Source organism: Schistocerca americana, chromosome 2, assembly GCF_021461395.2.
Source record: "Schistocerca americana isolate TAMUIC-IGC-003095 chromosome 2, iqSchAmer2.1, whole genome shotgun sequence".
NCBI lineage: Eukaryota > Metazoa > Arthropoda > Insecta > Orthoptera > Acrididae > Schistocerca > Schistocerca americana.
Window position 1 is genome coordinate 477,867,946 of NC_060120.1, and position 18,239 is coordinate 477,886,184.

At 42.7% G+C, this 18,239-nt stretch overlaps 1 protein-coding gene across 3 annotated transcripts in view; it reads right to left on the reverse strand.

Annotated features, from left to right (window-relative positions):
• Nucleotides 1–2,013: 2,013 nt before the first annotated feature.
• Nucleotides 2,014–18,239, reverse strand: part of LOC124595156 (probable ribonuclease ZC3H12D) — a 580,746-nt gene continuing 564,520 nt past the window's right edge. For all 3 annotated transcript variants that reach the window (XM_047133759.1, XM_047133761.1, XM_047133760.1), the window contains exons 2-6: nt 13,255–13,895; nt 6,605–6,744; nt 6,040–6,274; nt 5,337–5,584; nt 2,014–4,163 (exon numbers count right to left, since the gene is read on the reverse strand). In XM_047133759.1, the coding sequence (XP_046989715.1) occupies nt 3,154–4,163; nt 5,337–5,584; nt 6,040–6,274; nt 6,605–6,744; nt 13,255–13,895 (2,274 nt within the window). In that variant the 3' untranslated portion in view covers nt 2,014–3,153. The remainder of the gene's footprint in view (nt 4,164–5,336; nt 5,585–6,039; nt 6,275–6,604; nt 6,745–13,254; nt 13,896–18,239) is intronic.

An 18,239-nucleotide genomic window follows, 5' to 3' on the forward strand; every position in this document is an offset into this window, starting at 1 on the left:
ATTGCAGTCAGTACAAGCCCTATTAAAAATGGAAGGTTAGAGTTTAATGTGACCCAAACAGATGTATAATGTTAAAAATAATTTACATCCATCACTGTCCCTTGTGTGTGGACACTGCACTGGAACTCCCCCCCCCCCCCTCCCCCTTCAGCCTCCCATCTTGTTATGACATCAGAGGGGACAAACTTACACTTATTGCCACTGCAACAATTGAGTATTATCACACAAATAACATAGCCTTTCATGACGGGTGAGAATACTGTCTACCAATTATACTTACTGAATATCCTTTCAGAGCTCAGTTGCGGTCTGGAGGTTGGACATGCATTTTGTATTAAATTACTATAATCAGTCCATGATGTGTTTCATGGTGGTGAGTCAGATACAAAACTGTGTCAAAAATTAGTTGCAGTCTAAACTGCTAAGATTCTCAGTACCCTGATAGACATTGACAGGGACTCTGGTACGCCTTCAGATTATGAAGCTGACAACAATTTCATGACGACAAATGAAAAATGGATCTCCTCATTGGGTTTAAAAGAGGGGATAAAATTTATATATTCATAACAAACACGGTTTATGTGGACCTGTCAAAAGCCAGATGGGAGAAGGCTGTTTTTCAAAACAAGCTGGTGTGAATTTTTTTAACTTAGTTTTTTGAAACTTTCATGGGTGAGACGTCTATTTTGTTTATTTCATAATTTTTATACCATTCTCTTTTTTCAGTAAAACAGATATTACATACATTCAATTTTAAAAAACACTGTCTTAATTGACGAACTTCAAGAAATAGTGTGAAAAATAGGCAAGTGCACATTTATATTGTAGGAATATGCTCCTGTTTCATATATTAGACTCTTGACAGGCAGCACAGTCCTGATTACTGGGCAGTCAAAAGATTGACTGTCAACTCTAAGGAAGTACTCACCAACAGAATGGATCATATAAAAATGAAGATCAAAGGAGGAAGGGGGGGGGGGGGGGAGGATTTTAGAGACTATTGAAGGATTGGAATACTCAATCACATTTCAGGAGTTAAACGGCATTATTAATGAAAAATTTTCTTCCAAATGTATTTGACTTCTGACTGCTGTTTATTCTGCTTCATGGTTTCTCTCTCTCACTATATCCAAACCATTCTTTGAGGACATGAGTGAAACCTCTGCCCCATACTGGAATCTACCAAAAAGTATTTCATTAAAACCATACACTAATTATGTCTGCATATCATCACACAATTGCTATACATTGTATTTGCATTCTTTCAGCTTCGCATCATTAAGCTTACTCCATGTTATTGGACTTGACAGATCTTTTGTTTAACTAAGATGTTGAAATCCTTACAGTGGAACACTGAATATTCAAATACTGTCTCTCCATAATATAATTTGTATCTTGTCTTCTCCGCATATACCTACCTTGAAATGTGGCATGTATTTCAGGGCATACTTATGTCAGGAATACATTCATAGAACTTTTACCTATGCTCGTGCTGGCAAATAGTAAAGTGAAGCGACACAGCCTCATAGTTTAAAACTTTGTGTTTATTTTGTTACCCCTACAATTATATCCAAATAAAAATAAAAATTCAGTTAAGAATACCTGTGCCTCCCCTTTAGCCCATATCATGCCATCCCCTACCTTTTGAACTGTGATGATTTTCATTAATGCTTTTAATAATTAAGAATGTATAATTTTACATAGTCAATCTTTTAATTAAAAATATACTAGTCAAATCTCAGCCAATTAAAATGAGGTGACTGGAGAGAAGGCACCAGTCATCACTTGTGACTCTTTTAAAGATCTAACAGATTACAACTGAGGCACCAGATTTTAATTTTTGATTACAATAAACGGTGGTGTGGACGCATCCCCAGCAATAATGTGTATTAAGAGATTAAACAACAAGCTAATGAATGGGTCAGTCACTATTTACATTAAATGTAACACAGTTAATGTGCCAATATTGGTAAAGATGATACTATTGTGGGAATGATTGAATTCAGACAACAATGCCTTTCACACTATTATGTTTTATTTCTTTTCTTAAAAAAAGAACTTGTTAACAGACCTTAAATAACAAGGTCAGGAATAAGATACGACAATATATCTCATTATTTCACAAAAGTGAGTATTTTGCATCAAAATAATCCCTTCTTTAACTGAAGGAATATACAGTTTACATTTACTACAAAGACAAAAAGAAGAAACTATGTCTTTCACATGGATCAAACCATTTTCCACTTCAGATGTAAAACATTAATGATTCTTATAATACAGCAAAACAGATAGTAGTACAAAGTAAATTTGAAAAAGATGTTTTGTCTCCAAATGTTCTGACAATCTGTCAGTATAACCATATGCTCCTTCCTAAGATTTCACAGTTGTGTCACAACTAAACTGCTTCAGCTTGTTCTCTCAGAGACAAAAAGCTAGCAAATGACCTAGGACAAAGCGCTACTTTCCAAATCATGTTCTCTACATATCAAATCATGTTAAATACTTGCTATTAATGTTAGTTACACAAGATCCACCCAACAATGATCTTGAACGACACTGTTGGTGACTGTTTACAGTTATTCGCTTCTCCAATTCCACCTCGGGTTTAAAACACACATAACTGTAGTCATTTCAATAACTTAATAAAAATAAAAATTCAGTTGTCACTGAAAATTAATTTCACTGCACTACTCATCAGCTAGGTGTTGCACTAGTTGACATAATGCTTTTGTGTTTCAATACGACAGTTCTCGTATTACTGCTAATGTATTTGCACTACATCCACCTAGGTCACTAGCCACCAATTTGTCTGTAATGCATTATCAATTTTTACCAAAGTAAGTGTCAAAACACACATTAATTATTAAAACCAGACTTTTAAAATATTGTTGAAGCAATAATGGACAATGTATGGCAAAAGTACTAATGTACAGTGACATCTTTCATCTTTAAAAAAGCAGTACTTAGTCTCGCCTCCAAACAGTCACAGAATGTTCAAAATTCTGCCTTGGAGTTCATGCATGAAATTTGTGATTTAATCTGAACAGCAGTAGTTAGCCAAATAAAACTGTCAATCCAGTACACATATACTGAATCTAACACTTAAAACATCTCACAGGGAATGAACGAATGAATGAAATGACCTCCAAACTTCTACGGTTTTGGAAACATAGACAGTATTGCAGCACATATCTTTTGTGGATTTGTTTCATCTGGATACAACTGCATAGCTTTCTGGACCTGTTCCTCAGGGAATATTGATGCCAGATGGTAATGTAACCGGCGCCTGGCATCCTCCGTACCGGAGGAGGAGAACTGCTGGTGTGGTGGTGGCATGTGTTGTGGAGGTGGCCAAACGACAGATGGCACTGGTGCAGGTGGGAGCCACACAGGTAGATTTGAGGGTACAGGCAGAGGGGCATCACTCAAATTCAGCTGAGGATCAGAAGTCGAACTGTGGCGATGCACGTGTCGGGGCCCCGGACCCGAAGGGGGTGGAACGGGTGTGTTCCAGTGGCGGCAAGTGTCTGGCGCAGATGCAATGCGTGTCACACTCTGGTGCCAGGATGGCGACGGTGATTGTGACGACTGTGGCTGCACTCCACCACCCGCACTGTGGCGTGCTGCCAATGGTCGATGCTGTTGTGGTGCTTGTGACGAAGGTCCACTACTGCCACTTCCGTAAGCATGTCCTCGCAGTTGGAAAAGTCTTGCATCGTATGCAGGGTTCAGCGTCAACTGCCTCTGGAGCTTCCGGTGAAGATTGACACCTGATCCCACAGCTTCCTGTGCAGGAGGGGGGCTCTCTGCAGGCTCAGGTGCCAACCTCTGTGGCGGTGCAGGGAACTGCTGCCCATGAGTGCTCCACGTGTTGCCCCATGTGCCATAGGGAGTAGGTGGAGGTCCAGACATTTGTTGGTATGTGGCATACCCAACTTCAGGAGTCTGGTGCTGTTGTGCTGCGACATTTTCCACACTGCGACTTTTTGGAACGGTGCATCCATTACCTGATTTTGCTGACTGCTCTGTGAGAGAGACAGGAACAATAGGCGTTGGAGCAGTAGATTTAGTTCGTGCCAGAGGAATCTTTCGAGGTTGTGTTGCCAAAGCATCAGAATGCTCTGGCAAAGGAAGGCTCACAGATTTACCTTTGAGTTGTGTGCCTGAAAAAAAAAAAGAGAATAATAATTTTTCAGCTTACTTTGTTTTTTAACTGTCTATGACTAATGCTGAAATAATGTTTCTGTTGTATTGTCAGATCTTAGTGATTATTTTTCTTGTTGTTTCTTATCTATCTTGTCTATGACGAACAACAGTAGTGGATTACCTGTCAAATACAAAGATTGGACTGGAGAGAGGACACAAAAACTAAGGCTACTTGTGTATATTGTGGGACTTTAGACCAACAAGTACTATATCATTTTTGTGCTATTCCTGACCTCCATAATAAGGAATACGGAAATACAAATTTTAGATGCCATGCAGTTGTGTATCTAAAACTAAAGTCTGACTGTACTTGTGCTACGTAATAAAATTTGTCTGTAACTTGAGTAAAAATTGCATGATTTGTAACAATCATTGATAATTACTGTCAATAGGCTTAATGATTGATTTCCTTGATGTTTAAATTATACATGGTGCATTAAAAAAAGTAGGTAACATTTAGTGATTATATTCCCCTTTTAAAGGCAACAAGAAAAGCATGTATCAATGTTGGTCCATAAACACTTTGCTTCTGAATTATGAGACAGGCAATTAAAGCTACCATCCTGTGTGTGTGTGTGTGTGTGTGTGTGTGTGTGTGTGTGTGTGTGTGTGTGAGGGGGGGGGGGGGGGGGGGGGGTTGGTTGGTTGGTTAGGGGAAGGAGACCAGACAGCGTCGTCATCAGTCTCATCGGACTAGGGAAGGAAGACGGCCGTGCCCTTTCAGAGGAACCATCCCGGCACTTGCCTGGAGTGATTTAGGGAAATCACGGAAAACCTAAATCAGGATGGCCGGACCCGGGATTGAACCGTCGTCCTCCCGAATGCGGGGGGGGGGTTCTGCATAGACCATCTCACTACATATGTGTAATAACATGTAACATCAGCAGTAACTAACTAAGAATTCCCACACCTATGAAACCACTTACTTTTACATGAACAAGCCAGTTCCTATCACCCATCATTTTTACGCACCATATTTGAGGGCTCACCTCAAACTTCAAGGAAATTACATAATTCATAAACAAGTAATCTGGTTCCTTTCACTGCACTTAATTTAGAAACAATATTTAGTGTTACAGCTTTATCTTATTCAGAAAGAAAAAGAGAGATTTCTTCTCTCTTCAACCCACCAGGGCTGCAGTCACGACTCTCCATTCCCCGTGCCTGCAACTGACGCTGAGCATTTTCAACAAGTCGCTCGGTGACCGATTTATGTGGAAGTGGGCCACGCTCTGGGTGATGGAATTTGCACTTGTTTCCATAAGTGCACTTTTTACCATATGGACATGGTGGAGGAGGGTCACCACGTTGCTGCATACGAAGAAAAGCATCCAATGTTGGACCAGAACGTCCCAGTGGGTCATCAGGTGGCATGAATCTGCAAAGAAATTATGATACAGTACCCAGTTGCATAAAGTTTCAAAAGACATAGAAAAATCGAAGGATTGTTTGTGAAAGTGTCAGTATATAAGACTGTGGAGCAATGAGTTTGAAGGGATTTGTTGAAGTTCAGATTGTGGTCAATCACTTTATAGTGCTGTGCAATTTCAAGGCTTATGTGGTATTACTTCAAGGTAAATCAAATTCAAAGTAATGTTCTCCATGGAACTTTCACAATAAAAATAATGTACTTGATATAGATCATCGTACATTCCAAATTTCACCTTGTTGCATAGTGTGAACTAAACATATGTAACTGAACATGGCTTTTATTTCTAGAGTTAACTTGGGTAAGAAATTTTATGGAAAGTAACAATCCATTTGTGAAACTTATATTACACAGCACTTGGATGCAAATATATTTGTTATTAACTGAAACATCTCTTTACATACCTGTCGTTCACAAAAGAATACATGAGAATTCGCTCTGCAACAACTTTTCGGTACTCTGGGCTCTCTTGTACCAGATCTCTGTAATTATCATTAGAAACAACAATTCCATCAACTGCAGATGCCAACTTCAAGATGTAACGATCGTCATAGCATATCAATCGTTTGCCTCCAACCAGTCTCGAAGGTGTGAAAACGAGGCAACGATCTCTCTCTAGCTCCGTGAGGATTTCTTGATCTGAAAATAAACCCATTTGAAGAATCAGCTTTTGTTCACACATTACACATGGAGGAGAAATCTTGGGTTCCAGTTCAATACTACTACTTAACTGGTGGTTCTAGAAACATTATCAATGAGTTAAAATCTTTTGATTCCAGTTCCCTTTGAACAAGAAGTAATACTAAGCTTCAGTTATGTATTATAATGGTATACTTCTTTACTTAAGCAAGTAATAAGCATCATGAAAATGTGTTAAACTATGAAATTTTCAAAATCCTATAGTTTCTAACATTTCTACAACTCATAGTAATAACAATAGTGTAAACATTGCACCTCAAATACTCTCACCTGTAACTGGATTATCTGGGCGTGCTGCTTCTTTACGCCATTTTGGAACAAATACTGTTATATCTTTGTGCCCTCTTGCTCTGAACCAGTCCACACAAATCTTTATTCCTCGGCAAGAAAATACTTCCTTGTTACCATGGCTAAAAACAAAAATAACATTTTTACAAACTGAACTTCATGCAACACACAATTTCAAGAAATCTGATAACATAAAAAAGAACACAGAAAGAGATGAGCTATGCCACTGGTTATTTCTGCAGCTTTTGAAACTGTTTTACTGGTTCTATTCATACCTCATGGGGGCAAACAAATTTTAATGATGATTTATAAATTCCGTGGCTGTCACATTTCCATACTTGAAGCTGCTTCCCCATTGATGTAATGCCCAAAGCAATATAACAACGATTTTTTCAAATAAAAAAAGCATCAGAAAACAAACAAAAATGAATTGTGTCACAACAAGCATGCAGTTCAAAATACATGCTTGTGCACACTAGCGCTGTACTTGAGAAGCAATGTCACTATGCTGATTACAATCAGGGACATGAGAAGTTGGGGGATCATACGCAAACCATGAATACATAGTAATAACAAATTCTTCTAGATATCAATGAGCAAAGCCTAATGAATCTAGTACAGGTGGAAGCGTCAAAACGGTCTTGGGGCTTGGGGGGGGAGTCTGGATAAATGTTCTCGGACCAGCCCTGCTAATAACACACACACACACACACACACACACACACACACACACACACACACACACAAAATGTCTCAGAACAGGTCTAAAAGGACGATAATATGCTGCATTTATTCTATATTTGTGGCCGAAATGGAGAGACTGCTACAGGAAACACTAAATGTAATCTATGAGGCACTGGAATAGATACCAACTGTGTCGAAATATGTATGGGTAAACACAAATATTTAACTATTTTCTTGTTAGATGGTGACCACTTTAAACAACAATGTGTTTCCTCCCTAAATCCTAGTAATGTCGTGGGGCCTGCAACTACTAATAATGGCAAATGCTCTGTGATGTGTATCACTGGGACGCGGAAATGTAAATGATGGCCTACTATCATATTCTCTTCCCTACACGACAGTGCCCATCCACTTCCTAATGAAATACTGAAACTTGTCTTTTTTTTTGCTACGTTATCCCTTCACAGCTCAACAAATGGTCACAATATGCGACATGCTCATGAAGCATTAACATTCAACCGATGCTGCCAAATTTGCTGGACTTGCGTGACGAGGTTCAAACTTCATGGGACGGACCTCACTAGTATGCTATAAAATCAATGATAAGACATAGGAAATGCTGCGTGAGTAAATAGGGCGACCGGATAAAGAGCGGAGACAGTCTTCAACTCATTCAGCGTCGTGCATGATCGTTTCGATTTTCGATCCTTTTTGTGGGTAACGAAGCTTGCCGCCTCTCCCTATACCATCTGCCCAAACAACGTCGAAATCTTAATTTTTGTCGTTGTCTTGATGGTTGGATTACTGTGTAAAACCTCGCCGTAGAAGAAGAAAGAATGATTAAAGTCCAGTCGACAACGAGATCATTAGGAGACGGAGCACAAGCTCGGGTGAGGGAAGGAAATCGGTCGTGCCCCTCGCAAAGAAACCATCCGGGCATTTGTCTGATTTCCCTATCTCGCTTAAAGCAAAGCATGTAGGGTGGCTATAATCAAACTTTCACTACTTGAGACAGAGCTGAGTGAAAACTATTTGCCGTATGGGTACCCAACTAAATAGCAATGACGTTCAGACTCTGCGCAGGATTTGCGTTGTTGCTATTGTTAGTGTCGACACTTCTACTGGTACGGCGAAGTAGAGTTGAAACGCAAGCACCAGTGTGCATTACTACTGCAGTCAGTCAACACGAGTGTGGACAAGGTGAGCAGGGCCTCGCGCATCAAGCTGTTTCATCAAATCAGCGGTAGTACTACTACTCTTCGAGAGCATCGATGCTTAAAGGAATACGGAGAGGCTAGTTCCGCACCTAGGTTGGTGAACTTGGTTCGGAAGTTCAAACTAACTGGAGATTTGGGAATTCTCCTGGAAGAATTGCGCCACAAATTGTTGAAGAAGTTGCTGTTGCCATAGCTGAGAATTCTGGACGCAATGTGCGATCTTGAAGCAGTGCACGAGCTGTGACGACAGCTGAACATGTCTGAACACTCCATGGCCCACCGTAAGGAAAGTGCTGCGCAAAATTGTGAAATGTGCCTCTAGCGCGACTCCAGGTTGTCGTGCATGCAAATGATCGTCACACAGAGAGAAGTTTGTAACCTGGAACGTAAACATAGTAGGCAACTAACGAATGTTATCCCTCTTTTCCGGAAACTGAAATGAGTTTTTTTTTTTTTCTTTCACACGTCTTTACAAATGTTTTCACAAAGTTTCATTGTCCTAGGATCATTCATTTTTCATGGGGGCTCTTTCAAGAAGTGGAAGTTTAATTTTAGTAAATTATTCGTGTGTGGAATGTCGAACGGATCTTTTAACCGTTGTCGAGTGTAAAACCTCGCGGTCACAGCTGTGAAATTTCTGTAATAATACCAGCGTACACACTCAAGGTCGCATTTATTTAGTTTTTATGCGAAGTAATACAGCAAAAGTTGCTGACACAGCCCCAAGTCTCACATATGGTACCTACCGAATACATACACACATCTTCGGAGAAATTATAAATTATGACGACTTGGACATGTCTAGAAGCTCGTGCAGGCGCCTCAGGCATTTTTAAAACCACACTGTCATTACTACACAAGCGCGCTGCCGGAACGAGAGCATTGTACAAATAGGAACATTATGGGGCAGCCCAGAGATTAACTCAAACATCTCCAACTGGACGCTGCAGGAGCTCAAAGCACAATTAGTAATTCCGTACGTCACAGAGGAGGCGTTTGAAAACATGACTGATCGCCACCAACAACTCTCAAATCCGCTTCAGCTGACTGTAGGTTGATACTACCCGTGAGGTGCAGTGTTTCAGTCACTGGATTACCTTGTTCAGACCATTCAGTCAGTCATTTTTCCAATGATCCACTTATGTGTACGTTTCATTTAAGAGCCTATATATTGAGAGTGCGACATAGCAGCCTGGTGAAGGAAGTGCCAATATTTGTAACGGTTTTATAAAGATTTTGTAATTGCATCTGGCGAAACAGTTTATAGGATTTAAAAATATCTGCAAGTAGTGCTAAGGGTGCCGTTATAGCTACGAAGTGGGGTCGCTGTTGCTGTAGACAATAGCTTCTGTGGCTCCGCACTGTTCACAACAATGATAATTCAGTTTGCGTCGATGTACAGATGTTCCAAATAGCTGCACCCTGCAATACTGCAATTGACTCCATTCCCCGTTGTGTACCAGAGCATAATCTTTCTGGGAGGGATTCTAGCAAATATCAGAACGTTACTTCTTACGAAACCAATCTTGCTTTAGAAGTTCTCCTGAAAGAATTGCGCCTGCGCTGGAATCCCAGAACGTTGCTCTGTCTCATCCCGGAACTGCGAAGGATTCAAATACAAATATTAGATTGAGGTACCGTCACAGTTCGAAATTAGCATTCGAGTTTTAATTATGAACATTAGAGATAGCTGACAGACTTACGGAAGATGCAATCAAATACTGTCACAGCAGTACTCATTGGAATTTCCAGGAGACAACTGAGTGAGTTTTCCAAGTTCACGTCACCTCGTGGCAACCACCACTGGCTGCGCATTGGAACTGCCATGCCTCGACTTTATGACCAATGTAGCAATTCACAAAAGATATTTTAAGCCATCTGAATTTCTTCCACATTTCAACGGTATTGACTCCTCTTTCATTTAATAGATAGCTCTTAATGAAATCACCGCTGCACTGTTAGTCTGCAAAAATAACTGTTACTACAGGGACCACATAAAAGTGACTACAGAAAAAGCAGATGCCAAACAGATTCAGCTGGAGGATCCTCAGGAAGTGTAGTCCATCCACGGAGGAGGTGGTTAAGAAAACCCTCGTTCGACCTATACTAGAGCACTGTTCGTCTGTCTAAAACCCTTACGAAATAGGATTGATCTATGAAATAGTAAATATGTAAAGGAACGCCCATGTTTCTTTATTAAGCGCGAAAGCGTTACGAAGATTCTTTTCGAACTACAGTGACACGCTACAAGAGCCCAAGAATCAACCAAAATCTAGCTTCCTCAGGCAACGTATATATCGCGGAAAAGATCATGAAGATAAAATTAAAGACATTCGAGCTCTCGCAGTGGCTTCCCAACGATCGTTCCTCCCGCGCAGCATCCGCAACTTGAATAGGGTAAGGTGGAAGGGTGGCGGGGTGGCGGGGAGGGAGAAACACGGTGATTAGCAAAGTACTCTCCGCCACACACCATACGGTAACTTGCAAGGTATAGATGCAAACGTAAAAAAATAATATCATTGAAGCGTGTGACAAATTTTGTTTCAATCACTGCAGAAACTTTCGAAGAGATGGAAAAGGCAACATATGTTTGTCGCTGAATTTGTACTAAACGAAGGAAAGGGGAGGGGGAGGGGGGGGGGGGGGCAAGTCATTTCTCGAAGAACGATGATGAATTACTATAAAGACAATAATGTGCCAAGTGCGCAGGATCTCCTCCGAAATGTCAAGAGATAAATGAGATGCTGGCGAAACTTCACACCATCATAAAGGTATAGATTAATCTCAATATCCTTCTGCCCATCAGTACCGACGACGAAACGTGGTGGTGTAAAATCGATTCACTGCAACTTGCAGAGCTGATGTAGACCACAGCCGTATTGGGGTGGTCTTGCGCCACCGACAGAACTGCCGAAGCTACGTTCCCCCGCCCCCCTGTAAAGGTAACTTTCTGTAGTTCGGAGAGTTAATAAATTCTATAACATTTTTAGTATGTTTAATAGGAAAGAACCACAGCAAAACCAAATGTCGAAGATTTGATACAATAACTACATGGCTTAAAAGTTTAGTACAGTGATTAGGAAAGAAATTTAAGACTTTCAAAGCTTTGTTTTTATGCGCGCCAGAGTTTCATTCTCGCTAGAACAACAACAAAATACGTAATGCATAAGGAAGGCCAACTTTCAGTGGTCTTACGACACCACATGCTTAAGCAATGCAATGGTCAACCCTATTCGTGGTTCATGGAATACTGTCCCAGTTGCAGATTGCCAACAGAGGCAACAAAAATTTCATTTGAAATATTTCCTACAATTATTGATCGAACTTTAAGATTTAAATGCTGTCATAATCTACTCGTTAAGAGATAGAATCTAACGTTAAGCTTTAACACAGTGAGACAAGTATTGCAGTTACAAACTGTGTATATGCCTTGAAATAGAGTAACTCACGGCTCGTCAATAGCCACACCAAATTCATCCAGTATCTGAGATTGAGAGCACTTAGCGATTTGTAACAAACTTTACGCATAATTTCAAACCTTTCCGAAACTTTTTCTCGTTTCCGTGTGTAACGAGAAATATTTAACACATCAACTCATTCGTAAAGTAATATATAAAACCTGTCTCTTGCCAATCATGAAGTATACTCTGCAGACCCCTGTCATAAATAAGAGTGTCAGATACAGGCGTACGATGAAATCAAGTTTCTTAAGTCAGCTTAGAGAGAGAGAGAGGGGGGGGAGGGGGGGGGCGACGAATATTTAAGAACCGACCTGCAAGTGAGTTCGACCACGGTGGGAAGAATGAGCGCTGTAAGATTGATTGAAACGAATGCACCCGCCTCCATGTCATTATCTGGAGACAGGGGTACGGGGAAAAAGCACGTAGGGCGGCATAGAAAGAGATGGACAGACCAGGTTAATAAAGGCTCAAATGGCTCTGAGCGCCATGGGACTTAACTTCTGAGGTCATCAGTCCCCTAGACTTAGAACTACTTAAACCTAACTAACCTAAGAACATCACACACATCCATGCCCAAGGCAGGATTCGAGCCTGCGACCGTAGTGGTCGCGCGGTTCCAGACTGTAGAGCCTAGAGCCGCTCGGCCAATCCGGCCGCCGTTAATGAAGGCGTCAAGGTAAAAGGAGTAATGTGGGATGCAGTGGACAGAGAAAAGCTATACCAGGACAGAAATCAATGGAGACATATCGTTCACAACGTTCCTAACCGGCCCGCTGGGCCGGCCAGAGTGGCCGTGCGGTTCTGGGCGCTATAGTCTGAAGCCGAGCGACCGCTACGGTCGCAGGTTCGAATCCTGCCTCGGGAATGGATGTGTGTGATGTCCTTAGGTTAGTTAGGTTTAATTAGTTCTAAGTTCTAGGCGACTGATGACGTCAGAAGTTAAGTCGCATAGTGCTCAGAGCCATTTGAACCATTTTTGAACCGGCCCGCTGGAAGAAAAGCCTGATGATGATGATGATGATGATGATGATACCCCAATGAAGTAACAACAGGATCTCCATTGCTCAAAATGAGCATGAGGCGGATAATACAAGAGGGGAGTAGAAGAACTAAAGCACCTCTTCCGATTAATTCTCATATATCTTTTTTTGTAATTTTTGCACCCGCTGTACGCACCCTTGGCAGAGGCCTAACTCGCCGTGCCCACGGCACGGTTGTGACGTAGGCGTACTAGTGAGACACTATCGAGAGAAAGCAGTGGGATGTGTACCTCATGGCGACGTTGCTGCCGTCTATGACGATGGGTCGCAGCGGCACTTGCGGCTGCGCGGCGGGGGCGGTGGTGGCCGGCAGCGGCAGGTCGTCGGCGGGGTCTGCGGCGCCTGCCGCCCCCGCGCCGCCACACACCGCCGCCCCCGGACAGGCGACCGCGAGGCTGGCGTCTTCGGTCGCGAGCGCCAGCGCGGGGTCCTGGCGCAGCTGCTGCTGCTGTTGCTGGTGCTGGTGTTGGTGCTGCGCGCCCAGGCGCACCAGCTCGGCCAGCAGCTCGTTCTGCGCGGGCGCCGGGCCCAGCTTGAGAAGCGCCGCCTGCACCAGCCGCTCCGAGTAGCCCAGCTTGACGCCGAACTCGACGCGCGCCGTGTAGCCCGGGTCGTGCTGCGCCTGCGCCTGCGCCTGCGCCGCCGCCGGCTGCTCGCACGACACGTATTCGGCGAATTCGGCGCCCAGCGTGTCGGAGACGGTGCGGCTCACGTCGTGGTGCTGGCCGTGCCCGGCGCCGCCCGCGGCCGCCGGCTGCGCCTGCGGCGGAGCGCCGACCGCCGGGCCCTCCTCCGCCTCGAAGTCGGAGTCGTAGCTCGAGTCGTCGCACGACTCGCCGCTCGCCACGCCGCACACCGAGTCAACATAGCTCTGCGAACACACGACAGCGCACTCCTGTTAGCACGACAAACCTGTGAGTGCTGCAGCTGCATCGCTGCTGCACCACCACAGCTTTCGCAATGCTGCGTACGGACAGCTATCCGATGAGCAGGAAGGCGCGAGTCGTAGAACAAGGGTGGGACTGGCAGTAATGGAACCCCCTCCCCCAAAAATAGCAACAGCTTCCTGAAGTATGGAGCGTCCATAAATGTTTACCCTCATTTCAAAATTAAATATTTATTATATTTATGACGATAACGTTTGTTTCTTGTTAGAGATCTACTAAGGAACCCGTGAAGTTTCTGCACAGCTGTGTCTCATTCAACACTTTCGCTGTCTGAGCTACATCGTAAAAGTGGCTTCCCCCTCCTCCCCCCCCCCCCCCCCCCCCCCAGGTGAAAGCTCAGTGTGTTGTGTGGCTAGCAGAAACCAAATCACCGATTACTGTGCACCGAAACTTTCTGTCCTACTATGGCAAGAAAGCACTTAACGTCAAATTAATGAGAACGTGGATGGTTCAGAAACGCACAAGCAGAAACACACTATCTGTTTTGGAGCAGACTGTGCAGGCAGTTCAGACCGCATTCATGAGGTCGCCACAGAAATTGACTGGACCAATCGTTCAAATGGCTCTAAGCACTATGGGACTTAACACCTGAGGTCATCAGTCCCATAGACTTAGAACTACTTAAATCTAACCAACCTAAGGACATCACACACATCCATGCCCGAGGCAGGATTCGAACCTGCGACTGGACTGAAGCGCCTAGAACCGCTCGGCCCGACTGGACAAGCTTCGCTGGAGCTTCAAGTGTCAGAGAGTATCGTGCATAAAGTGGTTCGCAAAAACCTTAAACTGTAAGGTCCAAATTGTTCAGGCATTACAATCACATAATCGCCCAAAACGTGAACAATTTGCAAGGGACAAGCTGAACCGTTTAGATGAGAACAATAATTACTTTAAGCGTGTTCGTTTTTCTGGTGAGGATACATTTCATATTCGTGGCTCAGTTAATCGCCACAATAGCGAGATCTGGGGATCATAAAATCCTAATGTACGAGAACAGATCCGAGGCAATCCAAAAGTTAAAGTGTGGTGCCGATTAATGTGTGATCGAGTCAATGGCCCATTTTTCTTCCTTGAAAGCATTGTACGTGCATATGTTCACCAACAAATGGTGAATTATGCCGTTCCCCAGGATATGCAAGACACCATCGTCTTTCAGCAAGATGGCGCTCTCTCTCATTGGGCTCTAGAACTCCGAGATTTTCTTAATGAAACCCTCCCCAAACATTTGCAGGGACAGCCCAATTCCATGGCCACCGGCATCACCTGACGCTACCCCCTTAGATTCCTTTCTTTGAGGGTATGTGAAACATTGTGTACAAAACAGCGGTTCCTGATAATGTAACTTTGCAACAACGCGTTAGAAATGCCACTCACACAATCACACCAGACATGTTGCATGGAAAGACACTGAATACCGGCTTGCTATCTTGCGTGTTACCAGGGGTCCACATGGTGAAGGGATTAAAATATTTAAGTATATTAATGTTTACGCAAGGTTCAAAACTTAAATGGTATAATGCATGTTTCATTTGCTGTATCCAATAAAGATTTAAATTGTTTTGTTATTAGGGTAAACATTTATGGACACCATGTTATCCATTTTACTGGCTGTTGAGCTCCTTGGCTGTGGATTATATCAATTTAATAAATACAGCAATCAGTCGATGATAAATTAGATACTATGCTGTTTTTGTGCAAAAGAGTTAAAAAAAAGTTAGTGCCACATCCGTAAGGGCATGAATCGGAATAACAGAAAGTAGAGTAGAAAGGGGCTGCAGCATGCAGTTTGCTGTCTGTGTTTCAACTGTGTACTAACTGAAGAATCAAATACGTATTGCGCTAACTGAAGATGAGCGAAAGCCCGAAATGCGTATTAGCTCAAATAAAAATACGTAACAAAGCGGCTGGTTGCTACCTTTAATAAAATAATAAATAATAGTTTCCTAAAGCCCTTACATTTTGGCGTAGTGGGTGTCTTTGGGAGAATATCAGGGATATGGCAGGAACGATCATTCGAAACAAAATATCTGGTCAACAGGGGCTCTAGAATGCGTACTGCGGCTGTGGTTGTGGCTGAACATGACTAACAGTACGAAAGGTTTACGGCGCAATTGTCTCGGGTTCTCTTTGATCTTTCGATTGCCCCGCGATCTAGTGACTGGTGTTGATCAGTATTAACCTCCACGACCTATCTTCGCGTATCTAACGCACTATGGGTTTTAGGAATGAAAGTGAGTGTGAAACACGAACTGAAATATCTTCTAGGATGCAGGTCGTAAGTAACAAGGGCGACTAATAAATGAAGGATTGCAATCACGATCTTGCCTAATATGCGAAATTTCTCTTGGTACTGGGCAACTATCTTTAACAGTGGGGTTGCAGCTATAATTTATTATCGCGATAGCGATATTACGGTCAGTTTACTACGACACGTTTCGTTTGTTAGGCATTTAATTCTCGATTAATTTCTTCCTTGTTTCAGTTTCCTTTCGTCATCTTGTTTTCAAACTGATTTGTAACGTTTTTCCCAACTATTACGGTGGTATTTACACGAAAATTAGCCCCTCGTAATAAATAAAATATTGCACTGGCTTCAGCCGCGTAGTTACTTCCGTTAGACAATGTTATAGTCTTTTCCTCTTACCTTTAGTTAAAAATCAGCTTAAGTGTTTACATATTCATACAAACCGGTACTTTAGGACAGCTCTTACTGCAAATTTATTCAAATACAACAGTAGTTTGTGTAGCAGTCAGATTTAATGCTATTTCACGTAAATGCCAAATTCTAAGCAGAGGGATAGCTTGTTGTTATGGCTATTTCGTAGTTTCTGGCGTATCCCCAGCATTCGCGCCGCGCGAGTCGAACGTCACGTGATTGTTCGAACACGTTTGATGTGTATCGAACGCTGCGGCGTATCGGAAAATTTCGAGCCCGTTCGAAAACGAGTGTCGTTTGCCAGCTCAATGCTTATCTTAAGAGCTATAAGCGCTTGTTGACTAGAAAAAAATGTGTTTCACAGAATCAAAGACGAACAAGTCCTCTTCGCTCTTAAGGAACGCGTTTTACAGCTCATGTTTACGAGACTTTTTGTTTCCAGTGATCATTCCTGTCACATTTCTGAATATGTACCTTCCTCCTGGGACACTATATACCAATCTCTATACTTTTTCAGCTAACTTTCGGTGATCAATAAACTGGCCTGAAAACTGTGGACCTCGAGACTGGGAAATAATTCTAGACGATTACAAGCAGGACATTCAGTAAGACAGGACTAGATGGGAAAGGCTCCGCACTAAGAAAAAATGAAGTCGGACTTACCCAAATATAGGCGGAAGCGATTGAACCGTGTAAACTGCGAGATTGTGGAAGTTGCAAGCCTTTGCTGCTATTTTAGTTCTTAAACCAATTGCGTAAGATTGAAAATTCAATTTTTCGCACAATTTCCACAATTTTCGTTTTCAGTTGTGTTCCCCTGAAGTGCAGCTGCTTAGAAGTTACATTACAGCGACCTACCAAACACTGATCCAAACAAATTATTATAGATTTCTTAGATATTGTTGCTACCAAAATCGCCAGCAATTGTGGTACTTGAGTGACTAAGCCGAAGTTCAGTGTGGGTCAATGAGTTACGTCACTGAAAACTGGAACATCTGAAGAACCAGCAAGGAATCCCGGTCAGGACAAAGTTAGAAACTACGGAACTTCCTGACAGCAGAGCAGCCCGTCGTCGGGAGTATACTCGCACAACAGCGCACGTTTCCTGCGAAGACGTACATGGCCGGGAGTTCGTCGACAAAATACAGTACAAAGCTGGCTCCTATCGCTGACCTTATACAAGCCAACACGCACGCAAACAAACAAAAAATAAAGTACATTAAAAAAATAGGCTAACTTTTTAATTTTAGAGCGACGAGCCTTTTGTTTTTGTGCTCTTCAGTAACTATGAGTGCACAATGAACTCCGCAAACCACCGTACGGTGCATGGCGGATGATACCCTGCACCAGTACTAGTGATTTCCTGTCCCGTTCCACTCGCAAATAGAGCGAGTGGGAAACGACTGTCTAAAAGTGTCTGTACGACCCGTAATTTCTCCCATCTAATCTTCATGGTCCTTACGCTAAATATACGTTGGAGGCAGAAGAATCGTTCTGCAATCGGCCTCAAATAGCAGTTTTCTAAATTTGCGCAGTGGTGTCTTGCGAAAAGACCATCGCTTTCCTTCCCCCATTCCTATTTGAGTTCAAGAAGCATCTCCGTAATACT